The sequence below is a fragment of the Patagioenas fasciata genome, chromosome 9 (genome assembly GCF_037038585.1).
Source record: "Patagioenas fasciata isolate bPatFas1 chromosome 9, bPatFas1.hap1, whole genome shotgun sequence".
NCBI classification, from domain to species: domain Eukaryota; kingdom Metazoa; phylum Chordata; class Aves; order Columbiformes; family Columbidae; genus Patagioenas; species Patagioenas fasciata.
The window spans coordinates 15,776,816-15,801,918 of NC_092528.1; the positions used below are offsets into that span (position 1 = coordinate 15,776,816).

Here is a 25,103-nt window from a genome sequence, read left to right on the forward strand (position 1 = left end):
TGTATAGGATTAATACACTTCTCAGCAGATGTACTTGTCTGGTTCTGTTTAAGTGTTTTTAAAGAAGTTTGTTTTCACTGTATAAAGTAGTTCCAGTGGCAGTCTTTGTGTACATGCAGAGTTTACCATGGTTTTGTTTAATACATGTAATCTCGTTTTTAAAATATTTTTAATTTTTAAAATACAGCTTTTGTCTCATTACACACTGAAACAAACAAAATCCTCTGTGTCACTGTTACAGTGTATCTCATCAGTTGTTATTATTCCAGATGATGTCAGTCCTAAAATTGAAAACAAATATAAAATAGGTTAACAGTAGTAGGGAGGTGCCTATAGCATTTACTGTTGTTGTGGAGTATTTCATCTTGGCTTTTCTGTTTGTGTAAAAGGATTCTTCCTAAAAGGATCACAAAAGAAAATCTGGTTGGATGTGGAAATAATTTTTAACTCTAGAAGTTAAACTTGTGTCTTAGCTACCACCTATTTTCTCTGCCCGAATTTGGTTGCAGGCTCCATCCTTTAACGTCTTTGAATTCCATCTGGTCCCATCAGAGGGCTTCTTCAGTTTGCTTTGCCTTACAGGTGAATATGGAAAGTAGCAAAGTAATTTTCACCCTGCTTTCAGTTTACTTCACATACATGACAAGAGTAGCTGAGAATTATGATAGTAGGAAAGTTTTCTAAACTATTGGCTCAAACGGCTGTTAACACAAATGAGGTATTAGGAAAGTTAATGTTGAAATCAAAGCAGCTGATATTTGTGTACATCTGTTTGTGTATTGAATATGTCTTGTGGACCAGTAATTAGCAGTTCATGTAGAAAATAAGGTACTGAATTTTATGTCTTGCATATTTTCTCTGTGATTTAGAGATTAGCTCAAGTTCCAGTCTTTCTATGAGCATTGTACCAGAGAAGTTATCTTCTGTACCAAATCATGCCCTGATATTTTGTTAGCATAGTTCTTAGTGAGAACCCATTTTTAGTCCTGAATTTGTTCACCTCTTGTACATGCAAAAAAAACCCAGTTTTGCCTCTCACCCAAATATACTGTTTTACCAGCAGGTAACACTAACTAAATAGCCATCTTCAACTAACAGATAAATGCTGATCTGTAGCTAGAGTCTTCTCTTGAAGGTGACTGGAGTAATGAGTGTGTGTCCAAACATCATATTGCTTCATTTTGCTTTTTATGAAGTTACGTTCTTTTAGAGAAAGTTTATGTTCTGTAGATATCGGGAAAGATTTTAATTAACAGAGCAGAATGATTTTTTTGGAACTGTGAACGTGTCTTTCTTATGTGGATGCCATAAAAAATCAGGTGTTTTCTTGATTTGCTTAGACATGAATATATCATTAGCTGGTGTAAGCTCACCCGTAGGTCCCTAACTACCAGCTATTCATACTGCTACTCTCAGCCTGAGCCGTGGTGGCATTCTTGCTAAATGTAAAAAAGAACCTGCTGAATTTTAGGACGTGAAATTGAAGCTTTTACTACATCCTTTCTTGCTTTTCTGTACCCAGGATTTTATAGGAATATGTTGCCATGGGCACCGTTTTTAGGAAAGCCACCAGCAGAATTCCGCATTTCTTCCTTTGACTTTTTTCGTTTTGCTCACTCTGGCTGTGTTATTGAGCCCTTTGTGTAACCTTCTCCTGCCCCGTGCCTGCATTCACCTGGCAGAGTTAGTGACTGCTGTACTAGCCAGACTTGCAAACACTCTGCTTTAGAGTGCACCACGTTCTCATGCACACGTGGCAGTTGGGATAGATGGACCTCTCAATCACAACTAGAAAAAGACTCCCACCTCTAATGTAGTTTTGTGGAGGATAACCGTGAGTTATATGTCAAATGGAATTAATGCAAACAGGATTAAGCATGTAAAAACAAAATACTGCATTGTAGTAGAGTGACAAAAAACAGCCAAGAAGGGTTTAGCACTTACTGTAGGGAGTCTGAGAGGTGCCTGTTGTTACTTGTAATGTTTAGTGTTTGTGATTCAGCCCTTCAGCGTGCTCCAGGAGCAAAAAAAAGAAAAAGGAAACTTGACCTTGACCTCAGGAGTACAGCTTAACCCCATTGCTACTGGAAGAATCATGGAACTGCTTTTCCTCTTCCCATAATACCTTCCTTATATTTCAAGTTTTAGCAGCCAAATCACATGACCCCACAGCAGAAGGGGGCTTAGCCTAGAAAGTGCCACACATGATTTTTATTTTGGGAAAAAAATTAGGCACAGACATCCTGGTATGCAGCCAGTGAGTGAAGCTCGGTGGAATTTGCCTTCACTTGATTATAATCAGCTTTGTCCCTTTGTTGACGCCATCTCAGCCATACGCTGTTGCCATGGTCTCATCCTGCCACTTCCTGTCATAAAGCTCAGCAGGGAGAATCAACTGAGGCCACAATAACATATGCAAAATTTGGCTGATCATTCAAAGTGTTTTTCCTTTATCTGTGTGTAGGAGATGAAGTCAGAACTATATGTTTTTTCATATATAGGGATCATTATTTTTAGACCAGCAGCAGGTCTTAGCCTCTGCATGTAATCTGCTCAGACAGAGCCACATGAGGCATCAAGGTTTTCCTGACGTGTCTGTGGAGCTCAAAGTCAATGATGTTGAGTATAACTTGAGTTTTGAAAGTAGATGCTCGAAGCACTGAATTGTGTGATAATTTAAAGCTCAATGACTCATGTTCGTCTATGTCAACTTCTGTTTCAGGGGTGGCAGATTGTGGTAAAAGCTTTTTTTAAAATCAGATCCCAGCTTATGTAATTATTGCTACATTGGTGTTCTCTGTGTTGAGCAAGGGATATATGAGGCTGTCCTATGGGGTCAGCTCGGAGTGTGCGTGTACTGTAGACAGAATCTCTGCATGTTCTCAGCAGCCAGGGACAGTGCATATGGGGGGATCTTGGTGCATTTAAAGGTTATCAGGGCCCATTCTGAAAAATGCCAGCCGAACTGCGTGCGTTTGGTGCTGCCATGAGAAGGTTTGCCTAGGATGTCATCCCTCAGCTATACATAGCAAACTCAAAGCTCCTTACAGAGAAACCTCTTACCAGTCACTTTCCACAAATGGTGCATATACCCAAAGGTACTTAGTGAAAATCCTTGAGAGGTATTTAATGCAAAAGCAGTTAGTCTCTCTGGTGTTTTTCAGAAGCCCTCACACACCATTAGCAAGAAGTGCAGGGCGCCTGCAGCACAGCACTTGGGCCAGTTACTCATTTTGTTTCAGCCGGGCTCTGCCACCCCAAGAGCTTGCCAGGATGTGTGACATGGGGGGACTCGACAACCTGATTGCCAACACAGCCTATCTGCAGGCAAGGAAGAGTGGAGAGGGAGACACCAAGGAGATGCAAAAGAGACGTAAGAGCCTCTCACTGCCAAAGATTGATCAGTGTGGAGAGGTTAGACAGTCAGTTGTTGCTGATTACGACAGCATCTGTGAGCAGCAGCCCATTGGCAAGAAATTCTTCAGAGACTTCTTAGAGACAGTGCCAGAATATTTGGTAGCTAAGGACTTCCTGGATGAGGTGTCAAACTGGGAGTTGGCAGAGGACAATGCCAAGACCAGTACCATGGAGAATATAGTCACAAATTTTCTTAAGACAGGCTCTAAAAACTATCTGGCTTTCATGAGCTCTGACTTGGCCAGCAAATGCCAGGCAGCTACCGCAAAAGACTATGAGAATATCATACAGCTGGCCAAGGAGGAAACCAAAGCCTTCCTTAAAGACAAGCCCTTCCAGGACTTCCAGACCAGCCCCCTCTTTGACAAATTCATCCAATGGAAAGTTTTTGAGAAGCAGCCGGTAACTGACAAGTACTTCTATGAATTCCGAGTGCTGGGCAAAGGTGGCTTCGGAGAGGTAAGAGCTGTACTTTTAGAGATGTTGGTTATCCCTCCCCTTTCAGTATGAGCAGGTGGGTTAGCAAAGAGGAAATTGGCAGTGGATTAAGAAATTGTCTAAGATTTTGCAAAACTTGCTCCTTCAGAGTTTCCATTTCCCAGAAATTAGACTGGGTTTGTTACCTATCTTGCTTGTGACACAGGCTCCAGACACCTGTTAGTGAAGAATTACTCTTCAAAATTTTATGTTCTTTATCTATGCTAGTAAAAAAGCAGGCTTATAAAAGCTTGCGTGACTGTCCATATAGTTTATTATTAGTCTGTTCCTTGGCACTGTGTTAGCCTCTGCTAGCTCACACACTCCGGATCATTCCTAGATGCAGTTTAGGGAATAGCACAGATCAGGATCTATTCCCAAATCACAATATGAATGAGGCTGCCTTTCCTTGAGATGGAAGAGAGCTTAGCTATACTAATGCAAACTGTATATGTTGCTTATTGTCAAGGTCAGAGAATGGATTCTTGTTCATTTTTTTGCTAATACGTGTCTACTGTTGTACTCAAGAACTTTGCATGAGGTCTACCATATACTGGTCCAGAAGATAATAGCTTGGATGCTTTTTTTTTTGCATATTTCCTCTGCTAATGTGCTCTGCCACACAAGTTAGCATTACCAGCTACTAATAGGCATCTGTGATTCCCCAGTTCCTGGCTATTGGTATTTGATATTTGAGTCTGTATATGTAAAATTCCTTCATTACCTTTCCTTGTACATCTTGCTTCTCTAGGTTTGTGCCATCCAGGTGAAAAATACTGGCAAGATGTATGCCTGCAAGAAACTGGATAAGAAAAGATTGAAAAAGAAAGGTGGAGAGAAGATGGCACTACTGGAGAAAGAGATCCTGGAGAAGGTCAACAGCCCTTTCATAGTCACACTAGCTTATGCCTATGAGAGCAAAAGCCACCTGTGTCTTGTCATGAGCCTCATGAATGGAGGGGATCTGAAGTATCACATCTACAACGTGGGAGAAAAGGGTTTGGAAATGAAAAGGGTCATCTATTACTCAGCTCAGATCACCTGTGGGATTCTGCATCTCCATTCCATCAAGATTGTGTACCGGGACATGAAACCAGAAAACGTCCTCCTGGATGATAACGGTAATTGCAGACTGTCAGATCTTGGTTTGGCAGTGCAGGTCAAAGATGGAAAAAGCATCACTCAGAGGGTGAGTACAGATTCATTGAACATGGGCAGTGGGAAGGGAAGCTGTTCTATTTCTAATACATTATGAATCCAGGACTTAATTCCCCAGGATTTGTTCTTTGCTAAAGACCTTATGTGGTCATTTCATTCTAAGAGACAGGTGGTAAGAAGATTTGGTTAATTAACTCTCTAGATGCTAAATGTAGTAAAACAACTTCTCTTACACAGAAACAGTACAATCAAATTGACCTGTTGTTTCTCTTAAGATAAACTCTCGAACCAATAGTTTCAGAGAGACTAACACAGATGCACTGTGCCTTGAGCAATGGTGCATAGTTAGGGATTTAACCAATTAATTGTTGGTAGAATGAGTAGCAGTCAAAGATGACAATGACTCCTTCCATATTCAATTTCTGCTCCCAGAAGAATGCAGTTTATTCCAGCTTACTCTTAAGTGACACAACTGATTGTATTGCAGGTGTTCATAGTGCTGCACAATAAACCATTGCTAACATTCCTGCCCCCACAAATTAATTCCTGGAAAAGTTAGCAGACTTGATGAGTTTTGCACGTGTACATGCCTATCTGTACGTGTAGGAAAAAAGAGGTGGATGACCAACTGGTTTTTGCCATGCAAGTTAGACTGTGCAGCACTGCGGCTGTGCCTGTGGTCATCCCAAACCAACCCAGATTTGTAATAATGTCATGAGGTTTACACAAGAAAGATGTATTCATATAGCTTAACCATGACAAAAGTGTATTTCTCCCAAGGCATCTGGAGCTTAAAGATCTATGTAATGAGTGAATGTGTCAGAAATACAAGAAAAACATGAAGAAACGGAAGCCACATTATAAACTGTTTCAACTGCCTTATGTTAAACTCCCCAAAATTCAGTAGAAGAGAGAGGGCCTGCTAGTGACGTTTTTGCGTTGTGCTTGAAGTATACATCTTTTGATGTTGTTACTTAGTACAATAATTTGTAGTTTGAAGGATATATTTTTTTCCTGGAAATTTAACCCATATGTATTATGAGTGTCTTTAATTCTTAGTGAAAGAAAATACGGAAACTGATGTGATTTTAGATAGGAAATAATTTTAAAATGAGACTACATTATGTTTCAGATATGAAAATATAGTTTTTTTAAAAGCTAAGGTAGGTATTTAAATAGAACAAATGTGAAATAGGAATGTTTTGTTTGTGAAGATGGCATTTTGATTAGTGCACTCAAAGTTATAAAATTGACTGTGTTTTGCAAGTTACAGATGGGTGCAGTTATGATGATCAGGAAAAAAATCATTTTGTCCAAGGGCAGTTTTTACTACTTGTAAATATTGTGGGGTTTGGCAGAACAACAACAACAATAAAACTTCCTCCCAAAAAACAACAAAACAAAAAAACAACCAAACAAAACCCCCAACCAACCACCAACCAAAGGAAAAAGAGTGTGTATAGAAATCATGTCTAGCCACTTCTATCACTTCTGTTTGGATTAGGGTAGAATCTCAAAGTAGCAATAGACAAAGCTACTTGTGTGTTCCTCCTCACTTTCTATGACAAAGTAATCAAGTTGTTATAATTATTTTTCTGGTTTTTTTTCCACTGTTTTTAGTAGCACTATTCACCATTATATGGGTGCCTTTATTAGAGCGAAAGCTGCAGTGCATAACATACTACATGATTGTAATGTGTTACAAGGAGTTTCTGTTAAAGCCAGTTCTATTCATACAGGAAACCGAAATAGAAGGAAGAAAAAGTTTTGGTTTTGTTTTTAATCTTATGTGTCATAACTTTGAGTGAGTTAAATGAATAATAATTCCCAGTATTATTTTACATTTCTGTAAACTGACCCTATTGGAGTAACTTGAAAGTTGCTACCAAAAAATATACAAGAGCTAGATATTACTATTATTTATAGTGATGTCATACACATGAAGACCTAAAAACACCTCTACAAAATTTGTTGCATTAAGCTTCACCAGGTACCTATGTAATACAATAAAACTTGTGCTGCTAAATTATTCTTTGTTTGCTAGTCACAATTACATTGTGACTTAAAATTGGCAGAAAATGTATATCATAGCATGCTTTTTGAGTATGGCTACCAAACTGTTATCACTTGGAGAAAATCTTGAGAGAAGGTATTTGTATAGGTCTGGTGTTTTTTCACCCCAGAAGATGTGTGGCCCCAAGACAGATTTATTAAATTGAATTTGATAGTTGCACCATTTTGTGGACACATTTTTGTAAGGGCAATTTTATAAGCTAAAGCGCAATGTGGATCATCCAGGCCAAATCAGTGTTGTATCAGTGAAGCACCTGGCACCATAGAGCTGTTCCTAGATTTTGGACGATGGTCCGAACGGATGATTTAGGGCTCACAATTTTCAGTCACTAATTATAGGGAAAATTCTGCTGATCTATAGCATAAAACCTTTTAATTTCAGTTTATTTATCCATTTGCAATGAATTCTTCTGTTTTGATGGATGTTCTAATGTATTGCACTTTGTATCTCCAACAGTTCTGGTTTTAAAGCCTTGTAACCTTGTAACCCTCTTTTATGACCTGGTTCCTCAGTATCACACTTAAAATACTGTTCTCTTGTGCTATGTAATGCCTACCTTTGCTTTAATCATATGCATAAGTCACTGTACTACCTGAAAGTAATTAATTAATATCCCCAGCACCAAATAAAACCGTGGCTTAGCTTTCTGGTTCAGTTAATGGTAATTCATTTAACCTGTTAAGATAAATTTTACTTAGCCATTCTTAACATATTATGAAGAATTAAGATAACTTTTTTGTTAAATGTAAGGTAGAAATATTTTTTTAATTGCTTATATTGTGGTCTTACTTTAAGATGATATATTAAAAAAAGGTGACTTTTTTTCTTTTTCTGCTGCGAGCTTGGGTTGTTTGGTGTTTCATTAATTTCTTGTTTTTCTTCTGAGAAGTATCTGTTTAATTTCTTGAGTTTCTTCACACTGAACAGATTTCTGCAGTGCCAGCTACCCCTGTATTCAGTAAAGCTACTTTTATTATGCGATTGTATTAATTCTGAGTGTGGAGATCCTGCTTTAGTCTCATACTTTTAAATGAAGATGGGAATGGTGCCTTTTTAAAAACACAGCGCTCTCCTCCAAATTGTTTTCTGCAGGTGTGACCTAAATAGGTGCTAAAGTAAAATAGTTAAAGATTTTTCAACAACTGTCCAAAAATCTCTCTCAACAATTTAGGTTTTTCTTCCTGAGTGCTAATCTTTTCATGATCTCTCTAGTTCTTCAGCTCTTTAGTGGGTCTTCCTTGTAAATAAGCAAAATAACTGTTCCATACCTTTTATTTATCAGGAGGAACCAAGTAAACAATGCAGAGCCAACATCTGACCATATGCACCTACTGAAAAACGTTCATGTGTTTGACTGTAACTATGCTGGTATGAAAATGTCTCTTACTACGTCATAGACAGTGAAACAAAGCAGCAGTTTTCTGCCTTTTTTTTTTCTGTGTCTCTTTCTGTTTTGCTATATATTATGAAGTTGAAACATCATGTGATGACTTTGATCATTCCTTATACAGTGTTAAGGAAGTTGTTTTTACCCTGGGTTTCCTGTAGCAGAGACCCAGGCAGGGATTCCAGAAATTTTAAAACAATTTATTTGCAAGTTGCAGCACAGCTCGAGCTGGTGCCTCCTGAAGAGGGACCTTCAGAAAAAAAACCCTTGACACCCCCACAATCCAGGCTGCCGCCTCCTGTGTGTTACTCAGGGCCAACTGCAACATCAGAGCCTGGGGTCTCCCTGTTCTTCGTTGGATCTCTTCATTTTCATCAGGCGGGCTGTCAGTCAAAGTCCTGACCTTTAGTTGCTGTTTTGCACCTGCAGCTGGAGAAAATTAAGTTCTTAGCAAACCAAAACATTCCTGTGTTTTGTCCTCTGTTAGGTGCTGTTCTGTTCCTTTACCATCTCCAGGGATGCAGCTCCCCTTATCTTTGAGCTTGAAGATTCTGAGGCCCTTTTTTACTTAACAAAGCAGAAACTTCAAAGGTTCCCATCTTGCAGAAGTTATGTCAGGCAAACTTACTTATGCTAAGCAAATTCTATATAAGCAGTTCTAAACAGGTTCTGTAAGAAGCACTATACCAAATCAATAAGCTAAGACAGTCTATTCCGTAACTGTAGGGTTGAGTAGTGTATAATATATGGATTTATCTGTGTATTGATTTCATTAGAGATTGCAAAAAAATACAGTATTTTGATTCATTCTGAAAGTTTGGTACACCTCTCAGGAGTGTACAAACCATTAAAGATAAAACTGTTCTGCTTTAAAGCATCAAAAAAATTCCTAGCCTATTACACTTAAATAAATGCACATCACCCATACATTGGCTGGAGGATCCATAAATCCCTTTTGTAAATCCTGTTAGGTGATTAGGTTATCACATGGCACAAGTGACAGGCTGGTTAATGAGTTCCTGTTTTAGACATTTTCCAAGTTTTCAGTGAAGTTTTCTAGGAAACAATGATGCTTATGTACTGTTTACCAACCAAAGATAATTTTATTTGTGGGTGGAAGGGTTTTTTTAATTTTGGATGGGTGACTTTAATGTGGTCTTCTTATAAGGTAATGTGTGTGTATGTCGCAGCAAAAGCACTGTGCACCTGATGACTTAATACTTATGTAATTGAAGAATTTAAGTAATGACATTACGTGTACTTCTTTTGAGGAATATTTGTGCGCTCTATACCAATTACCTGTCACTATTGTAAATAAAAATAACCTACTTACAGAAACAATGCTCCTAACAAAGCTCTAGAAAGTGTTGGATACCCAGCCTTAGTTTTCTCCCTTTCTTTTCAGTTGCTAAAGCAGCAAGTAGAAACATCTGTTTTCCATACAAATGTTATTTTTGCACATATATAGGCATTTGTAAGTAATTGGTAGAGCAATAATTACAGAGTTTAGAAAACTTTCATTTCACTAAGGTGTGCTCATTTGTATTTCTGAAGTGCTAGCTGGCTTTAGAATGGAGAAATCACACACACACAAGTTTGAACAATAACAGTCTTGGAAATAAAAGAAGTAGAAGGTAATTGAAAGCTACTTACAGTGTATTTTTTCTTCATGAAACAAACATAGTTTATATGGGAACTTCCTGTGATACATACACGTATCTGTGTCATCTGCCTAGAAATGTGTATATTCACACTTAGACTGAGTTCTTAATGACATCCCTGGGAACAGAAATCGGGTCTCTGCCAGTGATAATATAATTATTCAGGACTTGAGGAAATATCATTATGACTATTTGTACAAATGTGCCTGTAGCATCTGTCCTGATGTGTTGACCATACCATGCATAAGCAAGACTGTATCTGAAAATTATGCCATTTGAAATGTTGATATTCACTTTGTCTTATATAATTGTAATAGGCAACAAGGAGAAACTGAGAGATGACCAAGATGGCTTTTACATAAGCAAAATGTTTTGTCTAGTTATGTATTCACTTGATTGATTATGGAATTAGTTCTTTTTGCATATGACAGAAACTGTTCCCAGTTTCTCCTCTTGAACAGTCTGACCTGGCATCCTTTTGCATGACATCTCTGCAACTTTTTCTCGTACAACTCAAAATTCACTCATTGTATGGGAGTCAAATACTCCTGCCCTTACCCAAACGACTAATGCTACTTAATTTCCTGAGAATGGTTGTGAGAAAAGTGAGCGTGTTCTTCTGTTCAGTACCCTCATACCTTCCACGTACCAAAATACAGAGGACTTAATTCAATTTTTCCAGAAGTCAGCGCATAATTGCTGTTTATTTTGGGAAGAACTTTCTGCCTTTACTGGATATGGCTTTTGTGCAAAGCAACTGTTGCTGGTAAATTATGAAGTACTTGTGTGCAGATGCACGTGAGCCAGAGAGCTTAAATATTGACATAATAACTGTGGAAAATAAAACAAGACAAACGTATTTTGTAGTATTTATAAAAGTACATTCATATCTTCAGAGGCTTCAGGCTTCTTCACAGGTTTCCCGTGCTATGTTTTATATATTTGAAGGACATAATAATATTTTTATAGGAAAAACATGTTTTGGTTAAAATCTTACCCAAAATGTCCTTTTGCCCTCCTCTATGTTTGTTTATTATAAGATTCTGTTTCTTAGGAAAACAGAAGGAAATCTATTTAGATGTTCCTGAAACTTGCAGCTTAATTTCAAGGCAGTTGAGAAGCGGGAGGAGGGCTCAGACTTGTGAAATAAAAAATAACTCGGCAAGCTATTCTCCAGTTGAGCTTTGGTCATTATCACAGGGCATCCTTATTGGATAGGATTCTGAAAATAATTATTCTTCCTTTACACTTTGAAAAATGACAGCCCTTCATTTGTTCAGCGTTAGAGTGACTTGCTGCTATTTTAGTTTCAAAGCCACTATGCATTTTTAGGTATAACATATAAAATCAACTATGTTTTACTAGCAGAACTTTGTTTTTAAAAATTTTGATACAATTGTTACAAAGTTCATCATCATGACAGGTATTTCAGATTTCTTTAATCTCTGAAACAAATGCTCTGCAGAACGCAGCCTTATCCACTATGAATGCCATGATCATGAGAGTTAAGGGGCCAAAAATGATTCTGTGGGATCCTTCTGCCTCCTGCAGTTTTGGCGATGGCAGAAAGGATACTGTAGTCATCTACAATTACGAGTGCAATGTGACCCATGAACTGATTTTCCTTCATGGGGTATGCCACCCATGAGACATGTTTTTCTGTCTGGGAAGACACATTGGAGCCCTTTAAGAGGTAGCATGAGATCTCTTTGCATGACTTTTAACTGTGTTCTTCATTCAGTTTAATCTGACCGTTAATTAATGCTATAGCATGTACAATAAAGCCCAAGAAAATAAGATTCCTTACCAAATTTCTAAAGCTGGTAGAAAGCTGTTGGGTGGTGGCTTCAAAATACATGGAGGTGGTTCTTAACACAGTGTGTAGGAAAGCGTCAGGACTCTTTTGCAAAAGTTCTTGTAGTGTCTAAAACTTTATCTGGGTTCAAGGGGGGAAATGGGCAATTGATTCAAGAGAACTTTGTTGAGAGAAACCATTTATGTCTCTGGAAGTCCTTCAGCTGCAAATGGTTGGAGTCTGTAAAATGTTAGAGAAGTATCAATGTACATACCAGGTTCTTCCCTTTGTATCTATTTTTTTGCCAATTTACAGACCATAAACTGACCATATGGGCCTTTGGTCTGATGCAACCAGTACCCATCTTCCTGGATTTACATGTAAAAGAGTTGTCCCTTAAACATTAGTCATAATCCTGAAAGATAAATTGGAGGAAATCCTGTGCATTTTGGGGATGGGCAATAACTGCTGGGCCGCATTGCTGTTCACACCGCTTAACCCGCGTCAGCCAGCCCTGCCAGAGGCAATACCCTTCCCTCAGCATCTCACAGTCCTGCTCCTGCAGTCACACCGGCACTGAACACAAATTCTTCTCCAATGGCCTCTTTTTAGAAAGCTACTTATGCGTTCTGCTGTGACACTGTGTTTGCATTCATTATAAAGATCTTCATACCATAGATACAGAGCTAAGTAGAAGGAGAATTTTCTCCCTTGTTAATATTGCTTATGGGATATTCTGTGGTCATTAAATAATAAAACCATAAACATCTCTGAAGTAGTATTATTCCCACATTATAGATGGGAAATAGTGAGAGATTTTAATGACTACTGATGTCCAGGTATAAAATAGTAAAAACCTATTGTGGAATTTTTTACTACTCCACTTAGTGAATCAGAACCCAGAAGCAATTTTTTTTAATATAGCGGAAATTTTTGTCTCTTTTGTGCTTTTATCTGTGTGGGTTTAAGGCAGACGACGTTCCTTGTTAAAATTATGTATCTGAAAATGTAAAAAACTTCGGTCTTGAATTTTATGTAAGCATGTGGGTTTGAGTAGTTCCTAGGCTCCTATATAGTCTTTCTCGTTATCTTTTCCCTGTACTCTGAGGAGACCTCCGTGTGTTCTTCTGAGTCAGTAGCCCATCAATTTATTATGGGTTTTCCCGTCATAAGGTCCTTCCCTTTGCCAAGTATTAACCATACACCCAAATCTTTATTCTGTGAGACTTTTCAAGGGTGCCTTTTGTCCTAATGAGATTTGATTTTTATCTTCTTCTAAAAGATAGCTGTCTGTTCATTTGATCACCTGGCTTCTTGTTACTGTATGAACATGTGGTGAGAAAGTGTGGAGGAGCAACAGTTCTGTGTGAGTCATTTGAATTACACTCCATCCTCTTCACAGTGGCTCTTTGGAGAAAAATGAGCGTTGTGAAGTGAGTGACAGAGACAGATCGGTTGTTCTTCTCTGCATGTCGGGCCTGTTAGCTGGTGTGCAGAGCGGGCTTTGCTGTGGTCTGTTCTGCATTCCTGCAGGGTCTGGTGAGGCCATTGCTGAAGGAGCGGAGGAGCAGCTGGACGGGAGAACAAAGCAGGCAGTGGCACCCCTTGGAGGAAGGAAGGACTGAGCCCCAGGAAACAGCTGATAGAGCTAAACTCAGCTTGTTGTTTTTCCTCTGTTCAACAGTTCTTGTGCCATGGCAAACAAAAGATAGTCATTCTGATTTACTTTACTGTTTGGTTTGTGATATCAATTGAGTTTGTTTTGCAAAGATCTGTGGGAAAAGGTAGAGAGATCTAAATCCCATTTCTCCCTATTTGCCTGTTTCTGTGCTGATGTAAACTCCCGTGAGTTCTGTTTGTTTCTCCCCTGCACCTGCCAGCAGCCAGGATAACGGTGTGTCCAAGGGACTTGCCCTTTTTAGAACCGCAGTCTGAGCAGGATGTGAGCGCAGTTACGCTGTGGGCATCGCTCTGCTTGGAGCTGTGGTCTGATGGGTACCTGCTGGCTTTGCTGTGAGCTGAGTGCACTGAGTGCTTCTCAGGACCACATCTTGTATAATTAAAATATTATAATTATATGATCTCTTAAAAATTTATGCAGGATGACATTTCACGAAATAAACATTTGTATACTTTCAGATGAGTCATTTCTACTATGCCCCGTCAAACCACACTCAAAGCAACAATTCCGCTTAATAGAACTTCTTCACTAATGTATCTAAACACAACATCTGGTCACTTCACCTTTTAGAAGATTAATGAAAAATTGTGTTTTGGGTTGCTCTCAAATAGAGGGACAAATAAATCTTTGAACCGTTTTCAAGAGCAAGTCAATTAAAATTTAATTGGCTGAAATGTAATGGCTATATTTCCAACAGCATATGCAAGTCAGGCATCCTACTCATCATCACAAAAGACAGTATTAGATGGCAACCAAGCAAAAACTAGGTAGTGTTGCACTGACTACACATCAGAAAACTGTGTCTCTGCCATGGCATTCATAATTTCTACCTTCTGTAAAAAAGTTGGGGTAATATAACACTCTTTGGCTCTTTTGTGGTGTATTTTTTATTGTGATCCATTAGACACTTCCAGATCAGTGAATGGGTAATTCCATGTGTGTATGTGTCTCTATAAGATCACTTGAGTAGTCAACACAAGTGTTCAAATGGTTACTGGTCTTATCAGGAATCCTACAGGAAAGAAGAAAATGATGTGCTCGGTCTCAGTCGAAACCCAATGCATGTCCTAGTAGTGCAGGGTTTACAAAAAAGGAATTCAGCTTTCTGAGTGTGGATTTTTAAATTTGTATCTTTCCATTAACAGAGTGAAATATATCCATGTAAAATAAGATCTAGTAAGAAAGTGTTTTTCAGTTAATATACAACTTCTGAATTTACTTATGGATTGTATTGAGTGCAAGCAAGTACAAAATCATACAAACCTAATTATTTTTTGTGCAATAGACATACCAGTAATCCATACTTAGAGTTTTCCTTGAAAAACGAGAAATCTTAGTTTTGACCTCTTATTCTCCATAATGATTAGTGCAGGGGTGTTAGGTTTTATCTTCTGTCTAATGCTGTGTACTCCCCAAAGATAGAATTAAATCTCCATTTGAAAGATGTTATGCTGAATAATTCCTTTTTTTGTGTGTTCATTAGTACAACAAATGCTTATGGCTTTATCCTCTTCTTTCCCAAATTATTTTGCCAAAGCTCCACATATGTAGAGATGGAAAAGGCTAAAATTTAAGCTCTTTTCTTCAAATTCCTGTTTTGAGAAAGATTGCAGAGATTTATGTGTTTTTTCCCCCAACTTGTGTTTCTTTGTCCTTAAACATCACTGCTGACTATTTGTGAAATGTGTTTCTGCTATGAAATGGTAAGGTTTAGGTGAGTTTTGAGTCTCAGGGGTTATGAAATTAGGTTTGTATTTATATATGTTTGTCAGCCTGTTCCTTCCTTATGAATTGTAGGAAAGACTCAGGATTGGAAGAGTTTTGTTTTAAGATTAGGTTCAAGTTTTGATGAAATTCTATGAGAAAAGCAATTCTCTTAAAATTCTGGATTGCAATGGTTTGACATGTCAGAGGAACAATATATATTTCTAAAGTTCTCTCAGGTGGAGCTGGATTGGCTCAATAAAAGCTCAAAAGATGTCAGTGTTACTAACTTTGAATTTTGAAGTTTAATTCTTTTTGACACTAACCCCATCCACAGTCTTTCACTTCAGACTGAAGGGAAGCTGTTGGTCCATCTCTATTTTCTATTAAATTGTGGTCTTGTAGTCTTTTGGGCAGCAGTTATAGTTCTGCTTTTTCTGTTGTTGAGAAACACAAGTCCTGTGTCAAAGCACGATGTTCTCCTGTGTGGTGTGACTTACTGAAAGCTGTATGGAAAATGCACATGGGAGAGACTGAAGTTACTTGGCAACTGTTTCTTTTGAAAAAAAACAACAGTGGAAGAAAGAACACAAGTGGAAGAGAGGCGACCTGAAAGGAGCTGCCTTGAGACATATTTATGATCACAGAATTGTGACTTTTCCGTGTCAGATTTATCCTGTTCCCAGATAATGATGCCAAATTGCAGCAAAGTAATGTCTTACCAGAAAGACCATACTGTGTTGTCAGGGTACACTGGGATGATTATATGACTCATCAGTTCTTTAAGGCATTAGCGCTGCAGCTTCATCTCACTAAAAATGAGAATGTTTATTGCTTCCCAGAAGAGAAAAAAAAAAAAAGACAAAAAATATTCCAAAAGCCAATTTAGCATTTGTGTTCGCTAACCCCTAATGAGCTCTGCGTGTGTCCTTTTGTACCAAAATTTCTCTACTGCTTTCAACTCCTCCTCTCCCCTACAGATTTCATGATTTTCTGAGACCAGATCAATCTGGGTTCTGTGGTCTTGTCCCCCTTTTTGAAGCAGTAATCATACCCTGACAGTATTACATTTTTATGAATCTCTCAATATCAACTTTCACTTAGAGAAATTCAATACAAACGGTACAAATTACCTGTGGAATGATGTCAGCTGCTGCAATAACTGCCTGGCTCCTCTGTACTGTAGTGGCTTTAGTGAGGGAAACAAGAGTTCGCGTTTAACCTTTTCTTTTGCTTTCAACTTGAATCATACTTTTGTTCTTCTCATCTCATTTCTGGTTTCCAAACAAATGGAAGATTTTGCTCTAGATCCCTAAAAGTAAAAACAAGTATGAAGAGGGAAAACAAAGTGGATTTAATTTTCTGCCCATGAGGCTTATGTTGTAATTGATGCTAAGATGCACACAGTGTTTTCAGTAGAGTATATGCTCATGTGAAGTGGCACAACCTAAAGTTTATAGGGAGACCTGACTTGGAAATACTGTGCCTGAAGCTGCAAAAATTAGAAGAGTTACCCAAACCCCCATAAAATAAAATAAAATCTGTTGTGCTTTTTACAAATATAATTTGCCTAAATGAGCTCTTTAATGACCTTTTTCTAACTGTTTTGCTTCAGAGTCAGTCTCTGTCACTACTTGTGTTCTGTAGAAGTAATGATGACCATCTCGAATAACCTCTAGTGGGATTTTGCACAAACATGATTTTTCATTTTAAACAATGATACACCTAGTTAAGTCCCAGTATTTCAAAAAGATATAAGAGAGGTGCAAGCAACTTCTGCCATAGTTATCACAGTAGCTGCATCTGGTAAATACATAAATTAAGATATAGCATAAAATGCAGCAGGAAATATTGGGTGAGTTGAGGGAATGTTGTTTCTATGGAAATCTCACACAGTCATGTAACTGCAGCAGAAAGCGTGTATGTAGAGACGCTGACCTCCTCTGCTCCCTGCCAGGTGAATGGGCTCCCTGGAGAGGGGCAGCGGGGGCCCCTGGGCACACGGTGTGGTCTGTCCCATGGGGGCCATGCCGGGCCGGCTCTGGGAATGGCACAGGCAGAGTCCCCTATCAAAGAGTGGTCACCGCTTCTCCTGGAGAAGGGTCTGTGAGTGCTGTGTATAGTAGTAACCTTTATTCAGAGAGCTTTTTTCAGTTAGGAAATAAGAACTCATTCCCTTCCCTGAATGCATGGTAACTTACTAATTATGATTTTCATAGGATTACTTTCTTAAAGTGGTTTTACGAGTTTTTCTTGGCCCTTGATGATGGTAATTCCTTCCAGAAACCAACAGGGAGTGCATGTGGGTGAGAACTCCTCATGCAGCTCAGCTGCCGGCTTGATGAGAATTTTCTCATTGGCAGCAGAGCCCTGTGTCGGACCAGTTAGAACCACTGAACAGGGAGAGAATGGGTCATTGTCTGATTTTTTGTCCTTTTTTTTAATATTTTCAAATTCATTGCTAGGTGTGTTTATAGAACAAAGCTAACAGCACTGTCTTCAACAGGAAAAAATAATATGGAAGAAAAAAGCAAGCTAAACATTAATTTAAAAAGAAACCATTTTTAGGCAGAAATTGCACAGGCATTTCCCCTTTGAAGAGCATATTTAAGACGGTTTTCCCATATGCTGAGATGTTTAAAGACAGAAATAGTCTATGTGCTAAAACAGAGTTACACTTCAGAGTTTCTAGAGAAAAAAAATACATCAATTATACAGAGTTTCTAGATATAAAATATATAAATTGTATTACTAATGTTTTTGAAGAATTACAGACTAGTCTGTTTAATTGTATACATTTCACTATTGACATTGTATAGTAAATCTGTCTGTTTGCAATAGGCTGGGACAAATGGTTATATGGCTCCAGAAATCCTGAAGGAAGAAGATTACAGCTATCCTGTGGACTGGTTTGCTATGGGATGTAGTATTTATGAAATGATTGCTGCACGAACACCATTTAAGGATTTCAAAGAAAAGGTCGGGAAGGATGAAGTTAAAAGAAGAACTCTGGAAGATGAGGTGAAATTTGAACATGCCAACTTTACAGAGGAAGCGAAAGATATTTGCCGACTGTTTTTGGCCAAGAAAACAGAAAATCGTTTAGGAAGCAGGTATGCCTTACTTCTCAAACCCAGTAGAAGCCGAATTAAAGCTGCGAACATTATTATTATTTTACATATTACACAAAATGAGGTCGGATCCTGACTTTCTACATCGTACTGAATTTTCCCTATTAGTAGAAGAGGTGGAGGGTTTTGAAGAGAAATGGAAATAAGGAAATCTGTTGCAATAGTGTGATTGTCCATTCTCACCCCAGACTTCGAGTTCCCTTCTTGGCATAATATTTTGTGGAGTTAGACTCTATATAGTTCTGGGAGAAAGGAGCAGGCCATTTCTTGTGCATTTTCTTTCCTAAAGGGAAAGGATTTTCAAGTAGATACCCGCATCTGCGCTACTGCAGACTGAATGCAGAATATTAGGCTATATCACTTGCTGGAATGATGTGGGCAAAACTCCAAATCTGCGGTGTGGATCCTTCCCTGCAGAGATCTAACTTGCAAGGCAGCATCATTGGTTTCTTACTAAAGAGATCTTAACCCCTCTGCTTTATTCAAGTACTTAAAAAAATAATCTTGTACAAGTTCTGGTCTTTCTAACTCAACTCAGGGAGAAAAGGGAGCAAAAGAATATTTGGCACAAATTCCTATAAAGCAAAACATTTTGGGGGACTTCAGAGATTGCGTTGGTTGGTGAAGACTGATGGATGTGCCCCTGACTTAACAGTTTCAAGTAACTGTTCAATAAGAAGAAAATTGTAATATGTCTGATCCCTCTGATGTGTCTGTGTGTATATATATACATATATAAATCATTTAGCACATTTCTAATGAGACAAATTGAGGATCTACATTTGCAATATAGACAAAATAAAAGAAATATGATAAAAATGTAAAAAAAAAGAATAGGAAACTGATAGTACTTGTCTTTAGAATACACCATGATTTGAGACACCTATGAATACAAATATATATATCAGGTGCTTTTCCAATCTAAAGGTGAAATAGATGCGGGGTCTTAATGAAAATACACAATCAGTCTTCTAAATTTAAATTTCCTAACAACGTGGAATAGTTTTGCAAAATGTTAGTCACACATTTGTCTGAAAGAATTACCTTTAGTGAAAGATAATACATCATTAATACGCATATTCTTATTATTCCAGTGGTAAATGAAGACGAGTAGTCTTTGTGCCTGATGAGTTCTCTCCATAATTTCTTAATAAAAAGAAAAAAAAAATCCTTTCAACAGCACATAGAGCATGTTTGATACAAAATATGTATTATTTTAATATGATTTAAAAGCTTATTCGGAAAACAAATTTAATACAAAACCACATGGAATGTTGTACCTTAAAAATCAGCATGCTTTGCAGACATTTGGTCTTATAGCATTTTCTGAAGTAAACAAAATTCAGAGTAGGGGAAAATGAAATGTAGACATTCTGAGTGACGTGGTCAAGTTCATTCAGCAAGTCTGAAGGAAAACCAGTAGCAGACGACTCACTTACTGTAGGCACATTCCCTTTGCCAAGGGAATAATTTACAGTCATTCTGTCTGCTTACTCTTCCATTATTTCTCAGCAATGGGAGAAATGTACACAGAAAGGTAATTGCACATAATATTTTTAATTTTCTGCTATTTGAGATACTCCTGTCTGCCATACTTAGAGGAGGAAGGTATAGGGTGTATGCCATACCAGCGCATGATGCAGAATAAAAACTTGCGTGTGCCTTTTAAACAGGGTGATGCTATTCAGGACAGCTCATCCTCATGTAAAGATTAGCCCTGTAATTCTACGAAGGACAACAAGACCTTGGGTTATCTACATAAGTTCCTGTTGCATAAGTTAAAGCTGCTCAAGGACAGCTTTACTTTGTACACCTGACCTTTTAAAATACTCCACTCTTTTACTGAAGACTCAGTGTCACTGGCGAACTCAGGAAAGATGTACCCCTTTTTCTCCACTCAAGCTTTTTGGGATTGGCATCTCAAATCCCAAATCTATAAAGCGATTTTTTTTTTTTTTTGATGAAGGAATACAAAATTGACAAGAGTTTAAATGGGTTCATTTGCTCTTTCTACTTAAGTTACGTAAACGTGCAATTCACGCAGGAAGAGCTCAAGGTCATCTCCTGCTGGTTGAAAGATGCCTCCGTTGGTTCCAGTAGATGGCGTTCCTGTAGCTTTATGATTCTAAACTTCTTATGGTTTTGGTGGTGTCAGAAAACCTATCAGTAGGAGAAACACTGGAGCAATCCATTCTGGAACCTTCACCAGCTCGTAGTGCTTTTTGGTCTATGTTACAGAAAGGAAAAGCAAAGTAAAGTATAATTGTTGTGAGTGCATCTGCCCAGTAGGATTGTTGGCACTACTAGCGCACTAGTGTCCCAGGACACCAATTTGAACAGCAACTGTAACGTACTTCAAACTGACAGTGAATGCAAATAAATGACATCAGGCTCTAGGGTTGCTCAGGAATTTGGTTATCACTAACTAGTTAAGTTAGGAGATGATTTTGCAAAACTACGTATGTGCAGAGGTCATGATTCCTGTTGGCTTAATCTATACATTCATAATTGTGTTCATATGGCTCTTTGGGTTGAAAACATGGTTTTTTCATTGCTCAGGGTGCCTGGATGGGAGCATCTGTCATTCTTCAGGCTGTGAGGTAGCATCCTGGTCATGGTGATGTGCAGTGGTTAGTGGCTGGTGCTGACCTGCTCAGAACCAGGCAGCAGTGGCACAAAAGGACAGTTTTCTAACAAGGGTGCTAAAAAGGGCAGCTGTAGTTGCATCCCAGCTGTGCCTGGGTAGCAGCAGGGCGGGCTGGAAGGACAGCAGGACAGTGCATGAGGACCTGGCAGCAGGGCCGAGTGGGAGGAGCGGTTCTTCACACATGGTCTAAGGTCTGGAAACATGAAGGATTTCTGTGGTCACATGAGTAGAAGTAATAGAAGTAGTAATATGGTGCTTCTGAAGGTTTGCATTACGTTTTGTTGATAGAACATTATCTAGAAATACATGAGGGCTTACACTTGGCTAAGTATATGATTTCATAAGGAGGTGGGAAAAGAAAGAAGCAATGTGTTAGCAACTGCCATTTTCTGAGGCCAAAAAACAGACAAATGTGTTTTTTCCATGTTACTGTTTTCAAGACCAGTGCATATGTGTAAGTGCATATGTATAAATATGTATTTATAATTATTTCTTGATTTTATTATTGGGTTTTAACAATATTAATAAAGGATTGTGTTTGTAACAGTGGCACACATGCCTTTGCTAATGTAATAATTTATTAATCTCTTGCTTAAAATCTTTGTTAATTTATAAAAGTAGTTCATTTGAATGAACAGACTCACTAAAATGGGGAGTTTATTAGAGCAACATAACTGAGATTTTTCATATAAATGCATAACTGCTTTGAATTAAGATAAATGTCATTTGTCACCAGTGTCCTAGTCAGACTGTTGTTCCTCAGAGTCAGTCCCTAGATGTGTTAACCCAATGTACCCCAGTTTAGAGATTAATGGATATTCTTATCCTAGTTAATATAGAGCCAACCATTGGACTTCCATTGTTGGACAGTAAACCCAGCACATCTCCTCCCCGTCCTGCCACATCTTCGTTTGTGGTTGAAGTGTATCTTTGGATAGGGGTGCATCAGAGCGCTGCCAGAAGCAGCACTGCGGCTCTTGCCCAGACTAAATAACCCTGGCAGGTGGAGTAATGAATAATGGCATCAGGATGTTTTCTGCTTCTCAGCTTTGCTTGTATTGTGCAATGCAGAGTTCCTTGGTTATGAAAAAAGGAATTGCATTGCACTATATCTATATATCTCCTTACTTTAAAATACTTCCATGTATACACCACAGGCACATCTATATCTGTCTGAGAGAAAAACATCATACTGATTAACAAACTTCTGCTTTTTTTCAGAAATGAAGGTGACGACCCAAGAAAACATAGTTTCTTCAAAACAATAAATTTCCACAGGCTAGAGGCAAATCTTATTGACCCTCCTTTTGTGCCAGATCCATCAGTTGTTTATGCCAAAGATGTTGCAGACATTGCTGACTTCTCTGAAATCCGAGGAATTGAGTTTGACGATAAAGATAAGAAGTTCTTCAAAAAGTTTGCGACAGGTGCTGTCCCTATAGCCTGGCAGGAAGAGATTATTGAAACGGGACTGTTTGAAGAACTGAATGATCCTAACAGAGTAGATTCCGGGGGATACGCAAATGGAGGTGAAGCTAAGTCAGGAGTTTGTTTGTTGTTGTAAATATCACATCATTAACAAAAGGAGTAGAAACCACCTCAGAACTTTCCATATTCTGACACTGTTTCAGAAACTCAGTGCATCTGACCGAACGGTCTAACATGACATTGACAGGCTATGTAGGACCACCAGCTGTATAGACTATATTATTTTCCTTTGCTCTAGCAAAGGAGATAATATTTTTGTTTTATTGGAGATTTATCAAGATGAAGAACCATATTTCTCAAAGAAATTTGCAATGATAGAAATTCTGAGATACAAAAAGCAATAACAGAGTGAAGAGGCAACAGCTTTTGAAAATGACTGACCACCATTTTCAATACAATCATTTGTTTGTTTTCTTTCGATTTTCTTGTTATTGCTACTTTGACTTCTTCTTTGTTCTACAGTTTTCAGGAAATATTTTTTTAATTTTCAAGTAATATTCTCAGTTAGACAGTGGAGCTGATATATACCGTGTCAAACTTGGAGCATTATTGGTTAGCCAGTCTGTCTGTTGTTTTCTTAACTTGTTAGTTTTTTGGTGATTTGATTGTAATATGTTCAAATTGTCATAAAATGTAAAAGAAGGTTCTACATATCACTAGGAAATAGGACTGATGGGATCAAACTCTTTTCAAAGTTGATTTTAACAGAGTGAATATGATTGCACCAATTTAATTGAATAAAGCATTTATTTATTATTATGAAGTGTATTATTTTAAGTGATAATACCATATAAAAGAAAATGTATTTATAAGTAAATACATGTTCTTTTTGACAATCAATTTTAAACTTTTATCAGGTTTCCTGGTATTTTTGGAAACATTTCTGTGAATACTTGCTACTGCTGGAGTTTAATGCTCTTGAGATGCATCCTACTGATTTTCCCTGGTAAGAAAACAGGTGGTAGTTGTTTGGAACAACTTTTACAACTGATTTCTGCATGCTGTTTACTGTCATGTCTCCAGCCATAATTTCCTTTGACTAAAGCAGAAGTTGAAACTGCTCCATTCCTCGGAGCCCTGGAGGCTACTGATACCCTATTTCCTATTTTTCATAGAGCAAACCCCCTACTGAACTCAAAGGCTTCTTTTATATGGACACTGGGGTTGAACTGGCACATCTTTTTTAAAAGATGAAAACCAATTGATATGTTTTCTATAGTCGGGTCTGTCATGCGCAATGCATAACTTTAGCTTTTATTTATGATCTAATAGCTCATCCCAAACATTGCAGTAATCACAAACTCTTCAGATTTAAATACTTTAAGTAATTTAGTCACAGATAAGTAATACATTGTTAATACATTGTTCCAAGTAGAAAAATAATTGTTTCTTTTTTTCCTTTTAAATTTGCTTTTCCAGTGCTTTATATACTTAACTTTCAAGTGTAAATAATGAAGAACAGTGTTACTGAGGATTAGTAGATAATTCTGTTCATGAATCATAACCATATAATTGTCTGCCTTTTGAGGAGAGACTTTCTGTCAAATAATTTAAAACAATATAAACTGAATTCTGATTTGGGATTTTAAATGAGAAGGATGATCCTGAAAGACTGTGAAAAGCAGAGGAGGTTGAGAGGAAAGAGAGTCCCTGTGGTTCCGTCAGCATTTTCGGAGAGTGCTTCCACTGCTGACATCCAGTCATTTTATTTCTCATTGCTTCCATCTGTAAAAACCTCTCACATAAAACTTCATTATATACATCAAAAAAAAAAAAAAAAGGGTGAACCAAAAAATCCCCCCCACCTTAATACAGCAAGGACCTATTAGTGCTAGTGGCATCAAACTTTTGTCCTGGATTGATACATCTCAAATGCATACAAATGCCATTTCACAAATCCTCCAGAACCGTGAAGCAGTACTCTGAAATGGCTGGAGATGATCTAGTGCATAACTAATTTTTCAGTAGGTATCAATACATGTTCCTATATGGAAAGAGGTTCTGTAAAGACAGAACCAGAATTTAATGTCTTGTTAGTATCTTATATCCCTTATTATATCAGGTATTTCAAGTCTGGGTTTTTCAAAATGTATTGCAATACTGAGGTCTATGAAATCAGGACATCACAAGTGCAGAACATTAGGTTATTTAGTTTTAGAAATGTTACAGTGTCAATAAAACCCAGCAGGATATGGATGAGCGAGATACTGTAATGCTGAGTGTTCCATGAATCATTCAAAGCAGCACATCAGTAGTCTGATAATGCACAATTTGGCACAGTGTGTGACAGAGAAAAATGTGATAGCTTGAAAGTATTAATTTTAATTTTCTAAAATTCTCTATTTCAGAACATGGACAATTTGGTTTTGCACTACGAAGAGGCAAAACAGAGGAAAGATTATTTCTGTATTTCTGTTAGCATTTTCAGTGAGTCTTTTAAAAATTAATTTCAACTTATTTTAAGGAATTGGTGAAATTCTTGG

At 37.9% G+C, this 25,103-nt stretch overlaps 1 protein-coding gene across 2 annotated transcripts; it reads left to right on the forward strand.

The window, feature by feature from the left end:
* Positions 1-88: 88 nt before the first annotated feature.
* Positions 89-23,379, forward strand: GRK7 (G protein-coupled receptor kinase 7). 2 transcript variants are annotated; one of them, XM_071812515.1, is made up of 5 exons: positions 89-582; positions 3,165-3,876; positions 4,646-5,083; positions 18,196-18,467; positions 22,354-23,379. In XM_071812515.1, exons 2-5 carry the CDS (start codon positions 3,274-3,276, stop codon positions 22,694-22,696), a joined length of 1,656 nt encoding a protein of 551 aa, XP_071668616.1. In that variant the 5' UTR covers positions 89-582; positions 3,165-3,273; the 3' UTR covers positions 22,697-23,379. The 2 variants fall into 2 exon arrangements, with proteins under 2 accessions (XP_071668616.1, XP_065700912.1); XM_065844840.2 differs by having other exon boundaries at positions 89-3,876.
* The last annotated feature ends 1,724 nt before the right edge of the window (positions 23,380-25,103 follow it).

What these genes read in the sequence shown, in the direction of transcription:
- GRK7 (XM_065844840.2), top strand. Translation starts at nt 3,130, where the DNA reads ATGCAAAAGCAGTTAGTCTCTCTGGTGTTTTTCAGAAGCCCTCACACA. An exon ending in GAAAAAGCATCACTCAGAGG is followed by an intron (nt 5,084 to 18,195) that starts GTGAGTACAGAT and finishes TGTTTGCAATAG; the next exon opens with GCTGGGACAAATGGTTATAT. An exon ending in GAAAATCGTTTAGGAAGCAG is followed by an intron (nt 18,468 to 22,353) that starts GTATGCCTTACT and finishes GCTTTTTTTCAG; the next exon opens with AAATGAAGGTGACGACCCAA.